The 17065-nt window shown below is 54.6% G+C and overlaps 1 protein-coding gene across 10 annotated transcripts; it reads right to left on the bottom strand.

Moving 5' to 3' along the window:
- Positions 1 to 384: 384 nt before the first annotated feature.
- MTHFR (methylenetetrahydrofolate reductase) lies at positions 385 to 16880 on the bottom strand. 10 transcript variants are annotated; one of them, XM_074020133.1, is made up of 12 exons: positions 16502 to 16880; positions 13811 to 14059; positions 11932 to 12331; positions 11160 to 11270; positions 6552 to 6745; positions 5460 to 5710; positions 5091 to 5225; positions 4723 to 4903; positions 4264 to 4446; positions 2658 to 2759; positions 1594 to 1713; positions 385 to 1261 (listed from the first exon to the last, which is right to left on the bottom strand). In XM_074020133.1, exons 5-12 carry the CDS (start codon positions 6594 to 6596, stop codon positions 1043 to 1045), a joined length of 1236 nt encoding a protein of 411 aa, XP_073876234.1. In that variant the 5' UTR covers positions 6597 to 6745; positions 11160 to 11270; positions 11932 to 12331; positions 13811 to 14059; positions 16502 to 16880; the 3' UTR covers positions 385 to 1042. The 10 variants fall into 10 exon arrangements, with proteins under 10 accessions (XP_073876234.1, XP_065385956.1, XP_073876228.1 ...); XM_065529884.2 differs by having other exon boundaries at positions 12093 to 12331; XM_074020127.1 differs by having other exon boundaries at positions 16783 to 16880.
- Positions 16881 to 17065: the final 185 nt, after the last annotated feature.

Here is a 17065-nt window from a genome sequence, read left to right as displayed (position 1 = left end):
GCGTCCACCCCTTTGGCCATCAGGCTGCTCCGGGCCACCCCAACCCACCCAGCCTGCTGGGATCCAGGACAGGAAACAGTCCATCTGCACCTGCCAGTCACTGCCCCCGGGCCATGGGGCTTGCAGGTGACTCCTGGGGAGCTGTGCCAGGCAGATAACCTCTGGGACAGGACGAGGGGACGAGGAGGGCAGCTGGCAGGACGAGGTTCTACCTGAAAAATAAGCCAGGAAGCTGGGCTGCTGCACAGCCCCAGGCAGGTCTGGGGCCCCTGTGCTGGTGAATCTCATCTTGGCTTTTGACAGGGAACGGGGTAGCCTTAGGCCTCCACAGCCAGGGAAAAGGGGAAGGCCACTACCCCCACCAAGCACAAGGGTTCAGACTGCTGCTGTCAACCCTTAAGGGGTATTTTTTCTCTCAAAGCTCGGAATAGACAACTGTGCCAGAAAGCAGCATGGTAGGTGTCAGCCCAATGCCCATCCAGGGGGCTGGTGCCATGGACGGCTAAGCGGGCAGGCAGGGCAGTGGTATGTCCCTTCACTCACAAGTAGGTGGGGCCCAGCTGCCCACCTCTAGGAGGTGGAAGGGTACAGCACTTTGCCACATTTCTTCTACGATGCCACCAGTGCCTGGTGCCCATGCGTGTTTTGCCTGTACTGCACAGGCTCCAAGTGTAAGTTCACTGGGAGTCCCAGGCTGGCTCTGGAGGCTGCCTTGGTTCGAGGGCTTAGCTGGCAACAACCACTCTCCTCGCCTTCTCAGGAGGTGCCACCCGCTGTGGTTCTCTGCAAGACGGAAGTGCTCCCCACCAAAAGAGCACAGACTCCTGGCTAGAGCAGGGAGTACTAGGTTCCCATGTGGGGCCAACTCAAGTCCAGCCAGAGCCTGGAAGCCTCACTCCAGTCTAGCTGCCATCGTCAGGTGGGGGAGTGGAGGCCAGGGGTGGGAGAGACATGAAGGAGAGTGGGATTCCCAGAGAAGTAGCATTGTGGAGGAGGAAGGTGGGACAGGAGTGGCTCCAGCGCAGGGCGTCAGGACACAGGGTCACGGAGCCTCCGTCTCTCTCTCATTCTGGGTGGGCCTGTTGAGAAGCTCAAGTGCGTCTTCCACCACCTGCCACAGGCAGTTGTCCAGTGGGAAGTCATTGTCCACCAGGTTGACCAGGAAGTAGTTGTCGTGGATGTACTGGATGATCGTGCGGGATGGAGACTCCTCCTCATACAGCTTGCCCCACTGCTCAATCCACAGGGCGAAGGCCTCGTCCTACACACACACCACACACCCCCCGCAACGCACACATGCACACACGCACACACACAGACGCAAGATTAACAGGGCTCTCCAAGGGCTCTGCTCAACAGGACATTTCCCGGAATAGAACAAGGCCCACTGCCAGTATCACTTCCCACCCCTGCCCAGAAGCAAACACCCTGTGTCAGCAGTGACACGGGTGAGTGAGTCAGAGCCGGGTATGCCCTGAAGGCTGGGTCCAGCGGGCCCAGGGTGTGGCCTTCAGCACACGCTTGGGACTTGGTCCCAATCCCTCCCCAGGGTTTTCCAGGTGGGCGGGGCAAGCTTGCTCCCGGCTCCTTTACCTTCCAGAACATGAAGCTGATGGGATCCACTACGGTGGGCTGGATGATCTCTCGCCCAGGGAAGATACCCCAAGTGACAGCATTCGGCTGCAGTTCGGGGGCATTGGTGATGTTTTCACCCTGGGGGGTGTGGTGTGGGGGTAAGACCTGGGCCAAGGACAACTGGAGTCCCAGTGCCTGGACAGCCTTGACTCACTGGGGCCATGCGGGCTTAATACCCTCTGCCTGCGCCTCCGCTCCCGGCCTCCACTCTCCCTGCACCTCCAATCCCCTCTCCCTGTGCCTCCACTCCTGGCCTCCTCCACCTGCATCTATGAATGACATATCTCTCCACACAAGCCCAAACCTAGAGGCGTCCTGGCCACTTCCCCCTCCTCCCTGAGCACCCCCTGCTCTCTCTCTGATCCATTCCCTCTTGTCTAGCCCACCTCCAGGACTGTGTTTGGCTTGGGTCACTCCAGGGGTCTCTTTGCTGGCCTCACCGGCTCTAGCCTTCCCCAGTCCCTATCATCTGTACGACGATCCACCGTTATTTGACTCAAATAAAGCAGGAACCAAGCTCCTCCATTGCTGGAGAAAGGCTCCCCTTGCATTTAGGGAAAACTCAAATTCCAGCAGGACAACCATGCCCTCTGCGGGCCTGGCCCCTGCTTAACACTCCCACCTCCTCCTGCTTGTGTTCCCGGTTTCCCCAGATGGTGCGGCTCACTGCCTCTGCCTGTCCTCTGTCCTGTCCCAGGAATACCCTTCTCTCCTGTTGGCCAACTCCTTTTTGTCCTTGGTGATTCCCACACCACCCCTCCGAGAAGCCTTCCCTGGCCTCCCAGGTGAGACATCCCTCCTCTGGATCCGACAGCATCCTCTCCTGAACTTGATTTTCCCACTTACACTGGCTGGTGGTCACACATTGATCTGCCTCCCTCACTAGGCTGGGAGCTCCTTAAGAGCAGGGGCCCAGTTCTGCCTGTATCTCTCTGTCTTGCACAATGCCTAGCGCAGGTTACGTGCTGGGTGTTTGCCAAACGAAGGGCCTGGTACTCTGGGAACCCCGGGGCCTGGCCTACCTTCACATTGACAAGGTGGTAATTAACCCGGAGCTCGTACTTCTTCAGCACTTGCAGAAGCGCTTCCGCTGTCTCACGGGAAGTGAAGAACTCTAAGTAGGCCTGTGGGAGAGACAGGTGCCTGTCACCAACCCCAGCCCTGCCAGACGCCCCTTCACCGACACCTAAGGTATCAGAACTAGTGGCGGCCATGTGGGCAGAATAATGAACTGTGGCGTTGGCACATCCATAAGCAAAGGGTGAGGGGAGTGGGGAAGTGAGTTTCTCAGTCTGGACAGGTTTGAGGGCTATTGGCCACCCCTCTCCCAATCAGTCAGGGAAGACTCCATGAAGAAGTCATTTCTGAACAGTGGCAACTGGTTTGACAAGCTGAGCCAGGAGAGAGAGGCCCCACACATTCCATCCTCCCTAGTCACTGCAAGGTGACAATGACATGACATCTCCTCTAGGACCAGTGCCTATCAGGGATTAAGCTGGGTTTACTCAAACTCATTTGCTAGAATGCTCATAATACTGGAGGCTGGGCACAGTGATCCCCCCATGAGGAAAGTGGGTTTAGCGAAGTTGAACATGTTGGCTACTCTGAAAGTAAACAGAACTGGTCCTTAAACTCAGGTCTTTCTGCTCCAGGGCCCGTGGGCCTGGTTCAGAACATAATGTTAACTCCAGCAGCCCTGGGAGAAAGATGTCAACTCAGGATAGTAACAGCAGTTGCCTTTCAGGGAGTACTTCCTGCTCTTCCTATGTGCCAAGCACATTACATGCTTTGTTAGGTTTCATGCCCAGAACACAAGCTACATCCCATTTTACAGATGAGAAAACCAGGCTCAGAGAGGTCAACTGACCTGCCTCCATAGGTCTGATTTCTACTTTTTTTTTTTGAGATGGAGTCTCGCTTGGTTGCCCAGGCTGGAGTGCAGTGGCATGATCTCAGCTCACTGCAACCTCTGCCTCCCGGGTTCAAGCGATTCTCCTGCCTCAGCCTCCCGAGTAGCTACAACTACAGGCACCCGCCACCACACCCAGCAAATTTTTGTATTTTTAGTAGAGACGGGGGTTCACCATGTTGGTCAGGCTGGTCTCAAACTCCTGACCTTGTGATCTGCCCACCTCGGCCTCCCAAAGTGCTGGGATCACAGGCATGAGCCACCAAGCCCAGCTGATCTTTTTTTTTTTTTTTGAGACAGGGTCTCACTTTGTGGGCCAGGCTGGAGTTCAGTGGCACAAATATGGCTTACTGGAGCCTCAACCTCTTGGGCTCAAGCGATCCTCTCACCTCAGCCCCCCAAGTACCTGGGACTACAGGTGTGCACCACCATGCCTGGGTCATTTTTGTATTTTTTGTAGAGAAGGGGTTTCACCATGTTGCCCAGGCTGTCTCGAACTCCTGGGCTCAAGTGATCCACCCGCCTCGGCCTCCCAAAGTGCTGGCCGGGCTCCGTGGCCAACCAGGTCTATCTGACTTAAAGCATGAGCTCCCATCCGCTCTGATCCATGCTCACTCAAAATTAAGAGCCCAGGAGAGGCAGGTTGCTCTGCCCTAAGCTCTGGGGAACCCGTGGGTGCCTGTCAAGAGAGGGGGGCACCCTGTGCCTCCCTACCACACCTTCTGGAAGACATAGCCCCCGCTGGGGCCCCAGCCCACGACGGGGTCGGAGGACGGCTTCCCGTTGATGTTGGGCTGTGAGTTGATGGTGAGGATGCCCTGGCGGTTCACCCGCAGCAGCTCCTCCTTCAGCAGGCTGGTCTCGGCTGCCAGGGGCTCATCGTTCCAGGGCAAGCAAGTCACCTGGGAGAGACGGTGAGCTGCCTGGGGCGACCATCAGGTTTGGCACCCCAAGTCCCTCTCACGGCCCACAACAAAGACCCAGCCTGTCTTTGCCTCCCTAAGCCCTTCCAGGTGGAGGCTTCCCAACTCACCCTTCTCCCTTTGCCAAGGTGCCATGTCCACAGCATGGAGAGGAGGGCACAGGGTGGGGAAGTCACAGCCCCGCAGCCTGGCCTGCAGCTGGGGTCAGGCCATGGGCAGGGGATGAAGCAGGGACCCCAGCCCAGCGTGACTCACTTTGTGACCATTCCGGTTTGGCTCTCCCGAGAGGTAGAGAACAAAGACTTCAAAGACACTTTCTTCACTGGTCAGCTCCTCCCCCCACATCTTCAGCAGCAACTCCCTGGGGGACTTGCTCTTCAGGTAGAAGAGGTAGTAGTCCTTCAGCTCCCCAAAGGCAGGGGAAGAGGAATTGCCCCTGGCAGAGGGGTGCCCAGAGGTCAGGGCACACTCCTGACAGAGGGCAGTGCCACCACAGGCGCAGGAGGCCATTCCTGTAAATCCTGTCCTGACTCCTCCCAGGTCAACCACAAGCATGCAAACAACTTCTGCCTCCTCCTCCCAAGAACAAAGATGTGTTTGCAAGGAAGGTCTGCAGCCCTCACCAGCGGCCGTTGGGGAACTCGTCCCACTCCTGGGTACGGTAGATGTAACTCTTTGGTCTGGAGGCCCAGAAGATGGGACGTACATCTTCTTCTCGGCGCTTGGGGTGGGCGCTGAGAGCCCAGGGCAGGGGACGCCTGGGTGAGGATGGGGACAGAGAACTGAGACGAGGGACTGGCTAGAGGGGGCCGGAGGCAGGGGAGCACCACTGAGGCTGGGTTCTTCCATCTGACGCCCTCTGAGACTGGAGCCCTCGGTGGGCCCAGCTAGCCATGACACAGACATACGTCTGTACCACCGTGAGGAGCCAGCGCTGCAGCCGGGACTGCTCTTGGACCCTTCTCTGGGGATCGCTGGGCCACTGCCCTCACCTGGGGTCCTCAGTCCACATCCCCAGGCGCTTCAGCACCTCTGTGGTAGCCATCTCGCGGTTGAGGGTGTAGAAGTGGAGGCCTGGCACCAAGCCACTGGCCAGAAGCTCGTGGCACAGGCTCACAGCCAGCTCGATGCCATAGTTGCGGATGGCAGCATCATTGTCTTTGATTGGCTCAATCACGTCCTTGATCTCCTGTGGCACCTCTAGCTTGGACAGCTTCACAAGCTGCCGAAGGGAGTGGTAGCCCTGTCCAAAACATGAGGGGCTGTGGCAGCCGTCGGCCAGCCCGTCTCCCACCCACTTCCGTCCTCCACACCAACCGCAGTGTCAGGCAGAGGGAGCCAGGAAAATCTGGTCATATGCCAGGAGCACACCTGAGCTTGACCTGCCATTTTCTGCCCTTTTTTTCTGTTTTTAGAGATGGGTCTCGCTGTTCTCAAATGCCAGGGTTCAAGCCATCCTCCTGCCTCAGCTTCTCAAGTGGCTGGGACTACAGGCACATGCCACTATGCCCGGCCTTTCTACTTTTTACAGAGTAGAGCAGCTGCCCTAAGCATTCTAGCCTTGGGTTGAGCCAGCCTTTTAGCACTAGATGCGTCTGTTGATAACATGGTATCATCTCACCCAGTTGTCCCCATGCTGCACTGATCATCAGAACCGCCTGCCAAGCTCAAGAGGCAAAACACAAACTCCCAGGGCCTCCCTCAGATTTACTGAGTCAGAACTTCCAGGGGTGGGGCCTGGAGATCCATTTTTTGGAAAAGCTTATCAAGTGGTTCTGATGACCGCCACGTTTGGGAAACACAGGCTTAACCAGGATTTGTAGAGAATGAGAATCCCTTTTGGTGATGCCTGTCGGCCAAAGTACAACAAACCCCTCAATAGACACTGTTGCTGGGTTTTGGGGGGAAAATTAGAGGTAACCAAAATGGGGTGGCCAAGCAACGCTGTGCAAGTTCTGGACCTGAGAGGGGATCTGGGAAGAACTCAGTGAACTCAGCACTCCACCCAGAGCCCCCAGCCTATGCGAGGACGATGTGGTGGGAGTGGGGTGGAGGGAGCTTATGGGCCCTGCTGGGCCCCTCACCTGGATGGGAAAGATCCCGGGGACGATGGGGCAAGTGATACCCATGTCGGTGCATGCCTTCACAAAGCGGAAGAATGTGTCAGCCTCAAAGAAAAGTTGTGTGATGATGAAATCGGCTCCCGCGGACACCTTCTCCTTCAAGTGCTTCAGGTCAGCCTCAAAGCTCCCTGCTTCGGGGTGGCCTTTGGGGTAACCTGCCAATAGGGATGACAGTAGGGAGAGGCTGGCCTCCACCTGTTCAAGGTGAGGGATGAAGAGACCACAGGGACTGGGCACAGAGAGCCCTCTGCTTCGGAGGCTCCGATCTTGCACCTTCCAACAGCACAGCATAGCCTGAACTAAAACGGTAAATGGCTGGGCTCATGACTGATATGCTTCCGACCCTGGAGATGACTCTCAGGGGAGGTGGCTCAGAGCCCCCTTCCAAGAATCGGGGTGGATTGCTCCAAACTCCCACACTGTCCTGCCTCGAGCAGCCAAGCAAATCTGGCCTGCACTTGGTGGCCATGGATAAGAGAAAATGCTACAGTTAGCAGAGCATCTGGGGTTGACTTTTCTTTAGGCACTAGATTAAACATTGTTAAAAAGAAAAGCTTGACTTTTCTTTAGGCACTGGATTAAACACTGTTTTTAATGTAACATTGAAATTACTCAGGGGTCTGAGACAGTGAAAAGCTAGAAACCAAGTTACACAAGAAAGAACGGAAGAAAGTGATGTTTTGTTCAAAGAAAAGAACAGATGGCAGGGTGTGGTGGCTCATGCCTGTAATCCCAGCACTTTGGGAGGCCAAGGCAGGAGGATGACCTGAGGTCAGGAGTTCGAGACCAGCCTGGCCAACACGGTGAAACCCTGTCTCTACTAAAAACACAAAAATTAGCCACATGTGGTGGTACATGCCCATAATCCAGCTACTCAGGAGGCTGAGACAGGAAAATTGCTTGAATCCGCGAGGCAGAGGTTGCAGTGAGCTGAGATCATACCATTGCACTCTAGCCTGGGCAACGAGAGCAAAACTCTGTCTCAAAAAAAAAAAAAAAAAAGAAGAAAGAAAAGAGTGGGCCGGGCGCGGTGGCTCAAGCCTGTAATCCCAGCACTTTGGGAGGCCGAGGCGGGCGGATCACAAGGTCAGGAGATCGAGACCACAGTGAAACCCCGTCTCTACTAAAAATACAAAAAAATTAGCCGGGCGCGGTGGCGGGCGCCTGTAGTCCCAGCTACTCAGGAGGCTGAGGCAGGAGAATGGCGGGAACCCGGGAGGCGGAGCTTGCAGTGAGCCGAGATCGCGCCACTGCACTCCAGCCTGGGCGACAGCGTGAGACTCCGTCTCAAAAAAAAAAAAAAAAAAAAAAAAAAGAAAAGAGTGAAGAGAATACAGAAACTCCTCTCAAATATCCAAAGGTCTGTCCTGGGGAAAAAGGATCCACCGTAGGTGAGTTTTTTTGTTTTGTTTTGTTTCAGAGACAGGGTCTCGCTCTGTCACCCAGGCTAGAGTGCAGTCGTGCAGTCATGGCCCACTGCAGCCTCGACCTCCTGGGCACAAGTGATCCTCCCACTTCAGTCTCCTGAGTAGCTGGGACTACAGATGCATGCCACCACATCTGGCTAATTAAAAAAAATTTTTTTTAATTATTTTTTTTTTTTTTAGAGATGGGGTCTTGCTATCTTGCCCAGGTTTGTCTGGAACTTCTGGGCTCAAGCAATCCTCCCACCTTGGCCTCCCAAAGTGCTGAGATTACAGGCATGAGCCACTGTACCCAGCTCCCTAGTCAAGTTCTTTATTAGTCATATTCTGTGTTGTTTCTTTTTTTTTTTTTTTTTTTTTTTGAGACGGAGTCTCACGCTGTTGCCCAGGCTGGAGTGCAGTGGCGCGATCTCGGCTCACTGCAAGCTCCGCCTCCTGGGTTCACGCCATTCTCCTGCCTCAGCCTCCTGAGTAGCTAGGACTACAGGCGCCCGCCACCGCGCCCGGCTAATTTTTTGTATTTTTAGTAGAGACGGGGTTTCACTGTGGTCTCGATCTCCTGACCTTGTGATCCGCCCGCCTCGGCCTCCCAAAGTGCTGGGATTACAGGCTTGAGCCACCGCGCCCGGCCCATTCTGTGTTGTTTCTAATGGCAAAACCGGCATCCGGTTCAGAGAGCTGCCTAGAGTACAACAAGCCACTCACAAAACAATGAGCTCCCGGAGCCTGAAAACACAGGGGCAGTGGATGCCGAAGACAGGATTCCGGAATTCCTTGGGAAGGTGAGACCAGGTGTCCTGTAGGCTCCTTACCGGCTCTGTGAACTCTCTGACCCCTTTCCTAAATGACTAAACTTACTAGCAGCCTTGCTTGGTCAGGCTAGGACGACCACAGGCCTTCACGTAACGACATGGAGTGCTGGTTTCATCAGCCCAAGCCCAGGGCAGGACCCTGAGACAGGTGGAAAGTCAAGCTGCTCTGCTCTGATAAGGCCGTTCCGTTCTTAAGAAACCCAGAGTCATCAAAAATGAATATAAAAACTATGGTTTCAAGGGGTAAGGGAGTGGGGGATAAAGCACTGGGGCTTCACACTTTCAGTAAGAAAGCTGTTTTCCCAGTAGGAATTTCAGAAACAAGGCTTTTTAACAGCTGAAACGATAGCTATAATACCTAATATTACCAAACACATCTAGCATTTGATTACATATAGATTTTGCTATTTACTCTATTTTTCTATCATGAACAGCTGAGTGCTTTCTTTTTAAATTTTTTGTGTATTTTTTGTAGAGACGGACTCTCACTATGTTGCCCAGGCTGGTCTTGATCTCCTGCCTCAGTCTCCCAAAGCTCTGGGATTACAGGCATGAGCTACCATGCCCAACAGGTTGGTGTTTTCTAATTCACTGATCTTCATTACCCACTTGATCAGCAAAGTAAGAAACCATTCAGCAAACCAATCATGATCACGTAACACTGGTGCACACTCCCCCATTAACTGACTATATTGTGGCTGATACAAGCGATGACAATTTAACAGTTGGAAATGCCTGTTCTCTGACTCCTAATCAGTGCTTCCCAGACTTAACACCTAAACACCCCTGTTGACAGAATAGACATATCCATGGGGGATTAGGGACAAGGCCAAAGTCACCCACGACAAGTAATTTTCTTGAAGCCACACGGTTTTTGTTTGTTTGTTTGTTTGTTTTGAGACAGAGTCTTGCTCTGTTGCCCAGGCTACAGTGCATTGGCGTGATCTCGGCTTACTACAAGCTCCGCCTCCCAGGTTCAAGCGATTCTCCTGCCTCAGCCTACTGAGTAGCTGGGACTACAAGCACACGCCACCATGCCTGGCTAATTTTTGTATTTTTAGCAGAGACGGGGTTTCACTATGTTGGACAGGATGGTCTCGAACTCCTGACCTCATGATCTGCCCATCTTGGCCTCCCAGAGTGCTAGGATTATAGGCTTGAGTCACTGCACCCGGCCTTTTTTTTTTTTTAGTTCATATCACTTTAGATACCACTCCATAACGTAGCCATGTTTAATATAAAAATGGTAGGATTTCTCCCAAAATAATGGCAAAAAACTATCATCCCAGAAAATGTGCCAATCCCGGGAATTCCTGTCCCTGGCGCACACTGCCTCGCCATACCTGAGCCCTGTCTGAGATGCCGAGGGCTCAATCCCAGCCTTTAGCTTCAAGGGTCGGAGGGAAGTCCAACCCACCCATTTCTGTTGGGTAAACCTGGTCTTGTGGCTGTGGCCAATGGTGAGTCTCTCTCCTGGGAATCTGGAACGGAGGCCCATCCATTAGCCTGGGGAACTGGCTGGAGCTGACACTCAGGAGCAGGCCAGGTGTGTGGAAAAGCATGGGCATCAGGTCTCCCAGACGAAGCACAGATGTGCAGTGGGAAGTGGAGACGGGGGACCCCGTGGCACCAGAGGGAATGAGGGAGGTCCTTGCATTTTGACCTCTTCCAGTGCCTCGTGAGATCTGAGGCCATCGCCTGACCTTGGGTTCCCTGCCCTCTGGAATCCTGTTAGTAAATTTCCCTCTTTTGTGGGGTGTTTTGTTTTGTTTTCTTTGAGATGTAGTCTCGCTCTGTCACTGAGGCTGGAGTGCAGTGACACAATCTCGGCTTATTGCAACCTCCGCCTTCTGGGTCCAGGGGATTCTCCTGGCTCAGCCTCCTGAGTAGCTGGGACTACAGGTGTGCACCACCATACCCGGCTAATTTTTGTATTTTTAGTAGATGGGGTTTCGCCATGTTGGCCAGGCTGGTCTCGAACTCCAGACCTCAGGTGATCTGCCTGCCTCGGCCTCCCAAAATGCTGGGATTACAGGTGTGAGCCACTGCGCCCGGCCCCCTCTTTTGTTTTAAAGAAAAGAACAGGGCCTAGAAGCAGGCTAAGGGCACAGCCAGGCAGAGGAACAAAAAGCTAAGGGTCGATGGTGGCAGGCCCAGGAGGGGAGTAGGTGATACAAAAGGAGCAAGGACATGCTCCTTGTTCACCTCTGCATGTCCCTCATCCAGCACGGACCCATAGGTGCATCTGATCACTGTGTCCTGCACCGAACACCGACAGGCTATCTGAGCCTCCCTAGCTCCATCCCTGCCACCAGGATGATCCAGTCACTCACCTGCCACACAGAGGTCAAAGTAGTCACCAAACTCACTTCGGATGTGCTTCACCAGGTCCACTGCGTAGTTGAAGCCTCCCTCCTCCTCTTCCCACTGGTCACCTATGGGGTCTGCAGGGTTGGTGGAGGTCATGGTCACTGGGTCTCACCCAACCTCCAGAGAGCCTTTCTGTTCCCTCTACCTAGCCCTGACACCTAGGACTGCGAGTCCCTGAAAGGCAGAAACTTCGTATTATTTAGGTTTGGTTCTTCTCTTTCTAGCCCTTGGTAAGACAGTGAGAGAGAAGAAAGCAGCCCACCCGTTCAGTATTCACTGTGTGCTGACCCTGTGCTGACGGTGGAGAATAGGAGACCACTGCCACTCCTCGCTGTGCCTGGAGGACTGGAGAGCCCTTCCCTACTTCTACCTGGGCATGCCTGCCACCCTCTCCCGTCCCACGGCCTTAGGGCTCCTGCCTCCTGGGAGAATTTTTAACTCAAGTGAAGGGGTCTTGTGGTGGGGAGCAGGAGGCCACAGGACCCCACTCCTCAGGCTCCCTCTTCCCACTCTTGGGTGGCCTGACGACAGCAGGCACCAGAGGCCTAACCGGCTATTCTCCCTCCCGGATACTCTGTGATTGGGCCAAGTGCTGGGTGCAGCCAGCAATCGATGCAGTGGTATAGGCAGGGCAGAGGGTTATCAGGCTGCGACTGCATTCCCAACGGAACTCCTACGTCGAGGTCAAGAGTTGGAAGAGGTGGCTGCCTGTGTGGGGTGCCCAGGGTGACTCACTGCCCACAACACCTGCTGACACTACTGGCAGGGATGGGATCCTGTGGATCCTCAGCGTGGGGCCCAGGGAGCAGTAAAGGACCGTTTCAGGAACCAAGTTCAGGCTACAAGTGGCCTCTGGGAAAGCCAGAACCCAGCGTGTAGGGGTGCTGGCTCCACACCTCCCCGCAGCGCCATGATGTTCTTCAGGCCCAGCTGCTTGGCTTTGTGCAGATGGCCCGTGATCTCCTCCAGGCGCTGACAGCAGCAGGTCATGTGCAGGATGGTCTCCAGGCCACAATAGTTCACGGCGGTGCTGGCGATCATCATGGAGGAGGTCTCCTTGTCTGAGCCAGGGTCACCTGCTGGGTGCCAGGTCACATCTATGAAGAGGGGGCCGCCTGCCGCCATCCGGTCAAACCTGTAGGGGGTTTGTTTCTGAAGAGAGGTTCCAGGGGAAATACCATCCCTCACTGCCTTCCCAGGGGGCCCGGGGGTTAGAGAAGCATAAATGAAGGCTGGAGACAGACCAATCAGTGTTCATATCCTGGCTTTGCTACTTATAGCTGTATGATCTTGGGTACATTACTTAACCTCTGTGAGTTCTGTTTCCTTATTTATAAGACGCGGCAGATAATGGTAACCACTTCATAATAACACTAGGAGGCTGGGCGCAGTGGCTCACGCCTGTAATCCCAGCACTTTGGGAGGCTGAGGCAGGCGGATCATTTGAGGTCAGGAGTTCAAGACCAGCCTGGCCAACATGGTAAAACCCCATCTCTACTAAAAATACAAAAATTAGCTGGGTGTGGTGGTGGGTGCCTGTAATCCCAGCTACTTAGGAGGCAGAGGCAGGAGAACTGCTTGAGCCAGGAGGCGGAGCTTGCAGTGAGCTGAGACCACACCACTGCACTCGGGCCTGGGCTACAGAGTAAGACTCCGTCTCAAAAAAATAAAATAAAATAAAGCAACAACAACAAAAAACCATAACAACACTAGGAGAATATGACGGCAGCTGGTTCCACAGCACTTAGAACCGTGCCTGGTGTACAAACCGAATACTCAGTATATATGAGGTGCCATCGTGATCACTATTACAGAGGTAAGACACAATAACAGCGCCACCATTTTGTGAGAGCAGCACTTCAGACTTTTCACAGCGTTTGCCCATTTATTATCTCGGGTGAGTTAAGACATCGTGGTTGAGAGTCAGGGGAATCCTAACTGTGGCAAGCACAGCCTCGCTGTAGGAACAGTTAGAAAGCGGGTCGGCAGACTCACGTTTCTTTCATGCCACCCCCCAAGCCCTGTGCAGCAGCTTACAGTTGTGAAGACCAAGGCCAAGTTCCGAAACGAGACTCAAAAGCCTGGATGTGCACGAGTACTTGTGTTACAAGCTATCAGCGGTGTATTTAAACATCCTTGTGCGTTTAAACTTCAAAAACTCGGGAGTGACACGTGAGAAGTGCAAACAGTAAAAGCCATAAACTTTAAAAAAAAAAACAACTGCAATTCATGAAGTGCTAATGTAATTCAGTTGGCATTTCTAGATTTCAGGAAGCATAATCCAAATTTCTAACTTGCTGAAAACATTCTCACTGCTTTGTGACTTCCTAAACTGCACTCGTGATCCAGCCCCCAAGTTCCACCAAAGAATATACTGTGAGAATCAACATTTTTAACCCATTGAAGAGTGTGTCTAAAATACCCTTGACACTGTGGAGGGACTTTTACAGGCAAGAGAAGCTGCAGATCAGATGACCCACTCTGCCTTCTCCTTCCTGCCTGCTCTGGCTGCTTTTTTTCTGCCGGGTTAAAGGGCAGCCCAGCCTCAGGGCTGACAGTTGGCTCCCCAGGAACCAGCACTCCCCGCCCCCACCTTAACTTTGCATCAATTTACCTTGAGATGAGATTGACAGCTCCCTCAGCAGTTCGAGGAGGGAAGAATTCCAAGGAGAACCACTTGTCACCAGATTCCATTCGCCGCCTCATCTTGTCCCGGAGTCTCTCATGCCGCTCGGGGTCCAGGCCCGGGGTGGAACATCTCGAACTGTCTTTGGAGCTCTCGCTGCTACTGCTGGCACTGCCCTCCAAACAGGGGTTGAGGCTGTCATTTCCTCTGGCTTCGTTCACCATGGCCAGGTTCCTGCTGCATGGGGTGGGGCAGGGAGCATCAGGGGGCAGGCAGCCACACCCCCGGCACATCGAGACAGCTGAGTGGCAGGTTCAAGCCGGAGGTGCTGTATTTCCACACAGGAAGAAGGCCAAAAAAGGTGACACTGCCCCCTCCCAGTGGCTCCATGCTACTCAGCTATGGCTGTCGGGGCCGCCTCACTCAAAGCCTAGCCCTCCGCTGCTGCCAGGTTCCTTGCATGCAAGGCAGCCCCCACCCGGCACTACAACGTGCTCCTCGGTGACAGCTACCTGATGGAAGGTGGCACAGAGAACCTCACACTGCCAGCCTTCGAGGCCCATATTCCTAGTGAGGGGCAGTAGTGCCCAGCTGGGAGGACCCTGGCTTTTCGATGGTCCATCTCTGTCAGCTAGGCCCAGAGTGCGTGGGGAGGGAACAGAGGCACCTTCCCCAGCGGGTGGGTGTGTTCAACTGGGCGGAGCTGCGACAAAGGAAGAGGCCTGAGCTCGAGCCAGCACAAGGGGGCGGGGGCAAGACTTCCAGGCGAGGAGGAAGGGCTGAGACTCTAGTAAGGGGAGGCGGATGGAAGGAGGGGGACTCGGGCAGAGATTGCAGGGGTTGGTGGAGATGAGGAACAGCTCACTCTGGCTGGCTCTGCCTGGAACATCTGTTACTTGAAACTGTGTGTGTGCAGGATGGAAGGGGTGAGGGTTTGACTATGCAGCCAGCTTTGTCCTGAGTTCATGCTACTCCAAAAAGACCGTGTCGTGGGTTAGAACTGGACGCTGGCCATATTCCAAAAATAGCCGGACCCAAGTTCAGTAAGGGCACGAATTTCTCAGAACAAAAGCTGCCCCATCTGTGCTTGCCTTGCAGGCTGGTCTTCTTACACACAACAGAATTCAATTAAAATCATCACAGGGACCCAGCTACTGGGAAGGCTGAGGCAGAAGGATCACCTGAGTCCAGGAGTTCAAGGCCAGCCTGGGCAACATAGTGAGACTCCATCTCTTAAAAAAACAAAAAACACACCTGTAATCCCAGCACTTTGGGAGGCCGAGGCGGGTGGATCACCTAAGGCCAGGAGTTTGAGACCAGTCTGACCAACATGGTGAAACCCCAACTCTACTAAAAATATAAAAATTAGCCTGGCTTGGTGGTGGGCGCCTGTAATCCCAGCTACTCGGGAGGATGAGGCAGGAGAATCGCTTGAATCTGGAAGGCAGAGATTGCGGTGAACGGAGATTGCACCACTGCACTCCAGCCTGGGGCACAAGAGCGAAAAAAAACAGAAACAAGTAATCAGAGCCACCAGGGCACAGTCAGGCCAACAGAGGGCATAGTGCCATCTGGCAGTCTGGTGAAGAAAATAAGACAAACACTTAAAAAAACAAAACACTTGCACAGCAATGGGCAAACACACAGTAGTGAATCAGTGTGTGGTAACATGGCACAACAGAGGAAAGACCAGGTCAGGTTCATTTCTTTCAGACTGTCCACCACTAACCCCGTGTACCTAACCATTTGGGGTCTTAGACTCTTTTGACAATCTGATTAAATGCATTGCTTCTCACCCCTGAAATACACGCACAGGAGCACAGACTACGCGTGGATGCATCCAAAGACAAGGAGTTGATTCCAGACTAAGAACCCTGAAAGAAAGCCAAAGCTTTCTCCCCCTAGGGCTACTCTCTTTCATTCAGACCTCAAACTCCAGATTCTCAGTGGGGATGGCGGTGGGGAGTGAGGAATGGGGGATGGGGGTGGGGTGGGGAGAGGGGTAACAGCAAGAGCAGCCAGTTGGCCTTTCTCCAGCATTTAAGGGAGCACCTTGTTAATTGCCTGCTGGAACAGAACCTAGAGTGGGAGGAGGCTGAACCACCTGCAAACCCTCTGATTTTCAAAGACTTATTGCATTCCTAGTATATGCCAGGCACGTGCCATATTTGTAAGCCAACACCCACGATTTATCCGTTACCAGCTGGATTCCCATAGCACCCTGGGTTGTAACTGGGTTAAAGGCCTGTCTCCTTTCTCTTTTCCCAGTTCCCTGAGACCAGGACCGGTGTCCTGCCTGGAGTATCCCCAGAGTTTGGCACACGGTGATAGCCAGCATTCACTGAGCGCCAAAGGGCCAGGCGCTGCCAGTCTCTTAAAATAAGCCTCTGTCATTTACTGAGCACCTAGTCTGCGCCAAGCACTGGGACACTAAGCCCACGACTCCCAGAAAGGTCCCGGTGGACCCCCGTGCGCAGCGGGACGCAGCGGGCGCCAGGGACCGCAGTGCCCCGGGCCCAGCGCTCTTCTCCAGGTGCTCGCCGTGGAGGCAGGTTTAAAAGGCAGGAGCCGGAAGCCGTCTCGGCGCCCAGATGGCCGAGAATCGAGTCACCAGGTCACTGGGTCACCGATGGGGGCGAGGACACGGGCCTGGGCCGGTCAGGGGGGCGGGATCGTCACCTCTGGCTCAGGGGCCCCTCATTCCAGGGGCCCCTGCGTCCAGGCAGGGGGCGAAAGTGGGTCTTCGCCTGAGGGTTGACGGTCGCTGGAGGTGGTAGCCATTGGGAGTTACACTAATTCCGCGAAGGGTGCGCGGAGGGGGGCGGCAGCCCTTCCCAAGAAAAGAGGCAGGCAGGCCGGCCTCCAGCGCCCCCCGCCCACGAGCACGTCCTTGCCCCCGGGATGTTGTTCGCCGGCTCCGGGATCTCCCTCCCGGCGACCCCGGCCTCGCCGACACTCACCCTTCAGTCCCGGGTGACTCAGAACGCTCGCCCGCCGGCCGCACCAGCGTGGCCTCTGTAGGGGCGGGGAACGCAATGAGGGGCGAGGCGCAAGTGTCAGGTTGCTGGAGAGGCGGGCCCGACAGGGCGGAAACCACTGGTGCGGGTGACCGGAAGCCCCGCCTCCAACATGGCCGCGCCCACGGGTCTCTTTGGAGGCCGTGTCTTTACCGTCATGTGACGCGAGCCGTCGCCCCACCCGTCTGCAGCCACTCCCGTTCTCAGTCCCAGAGCTCGAGAGGGC

This window comes from Macaca fascicularis, chromosome 1 (assembly GCF_037993035.2).
Source record: "Macaca fascicularis isolate 582-1 chromosome 1, T2T-MFA8v1.1".
Classification (NCBI taxonomy): Eukaryota; Metazoa; Chordata; class Mammalia; order Primates; family Cercopithecidae; genus Macaca; species Macaca fascicularis.
This window is presented reverse-complemented; position numbering and strand designations above follow the sequence as displayed.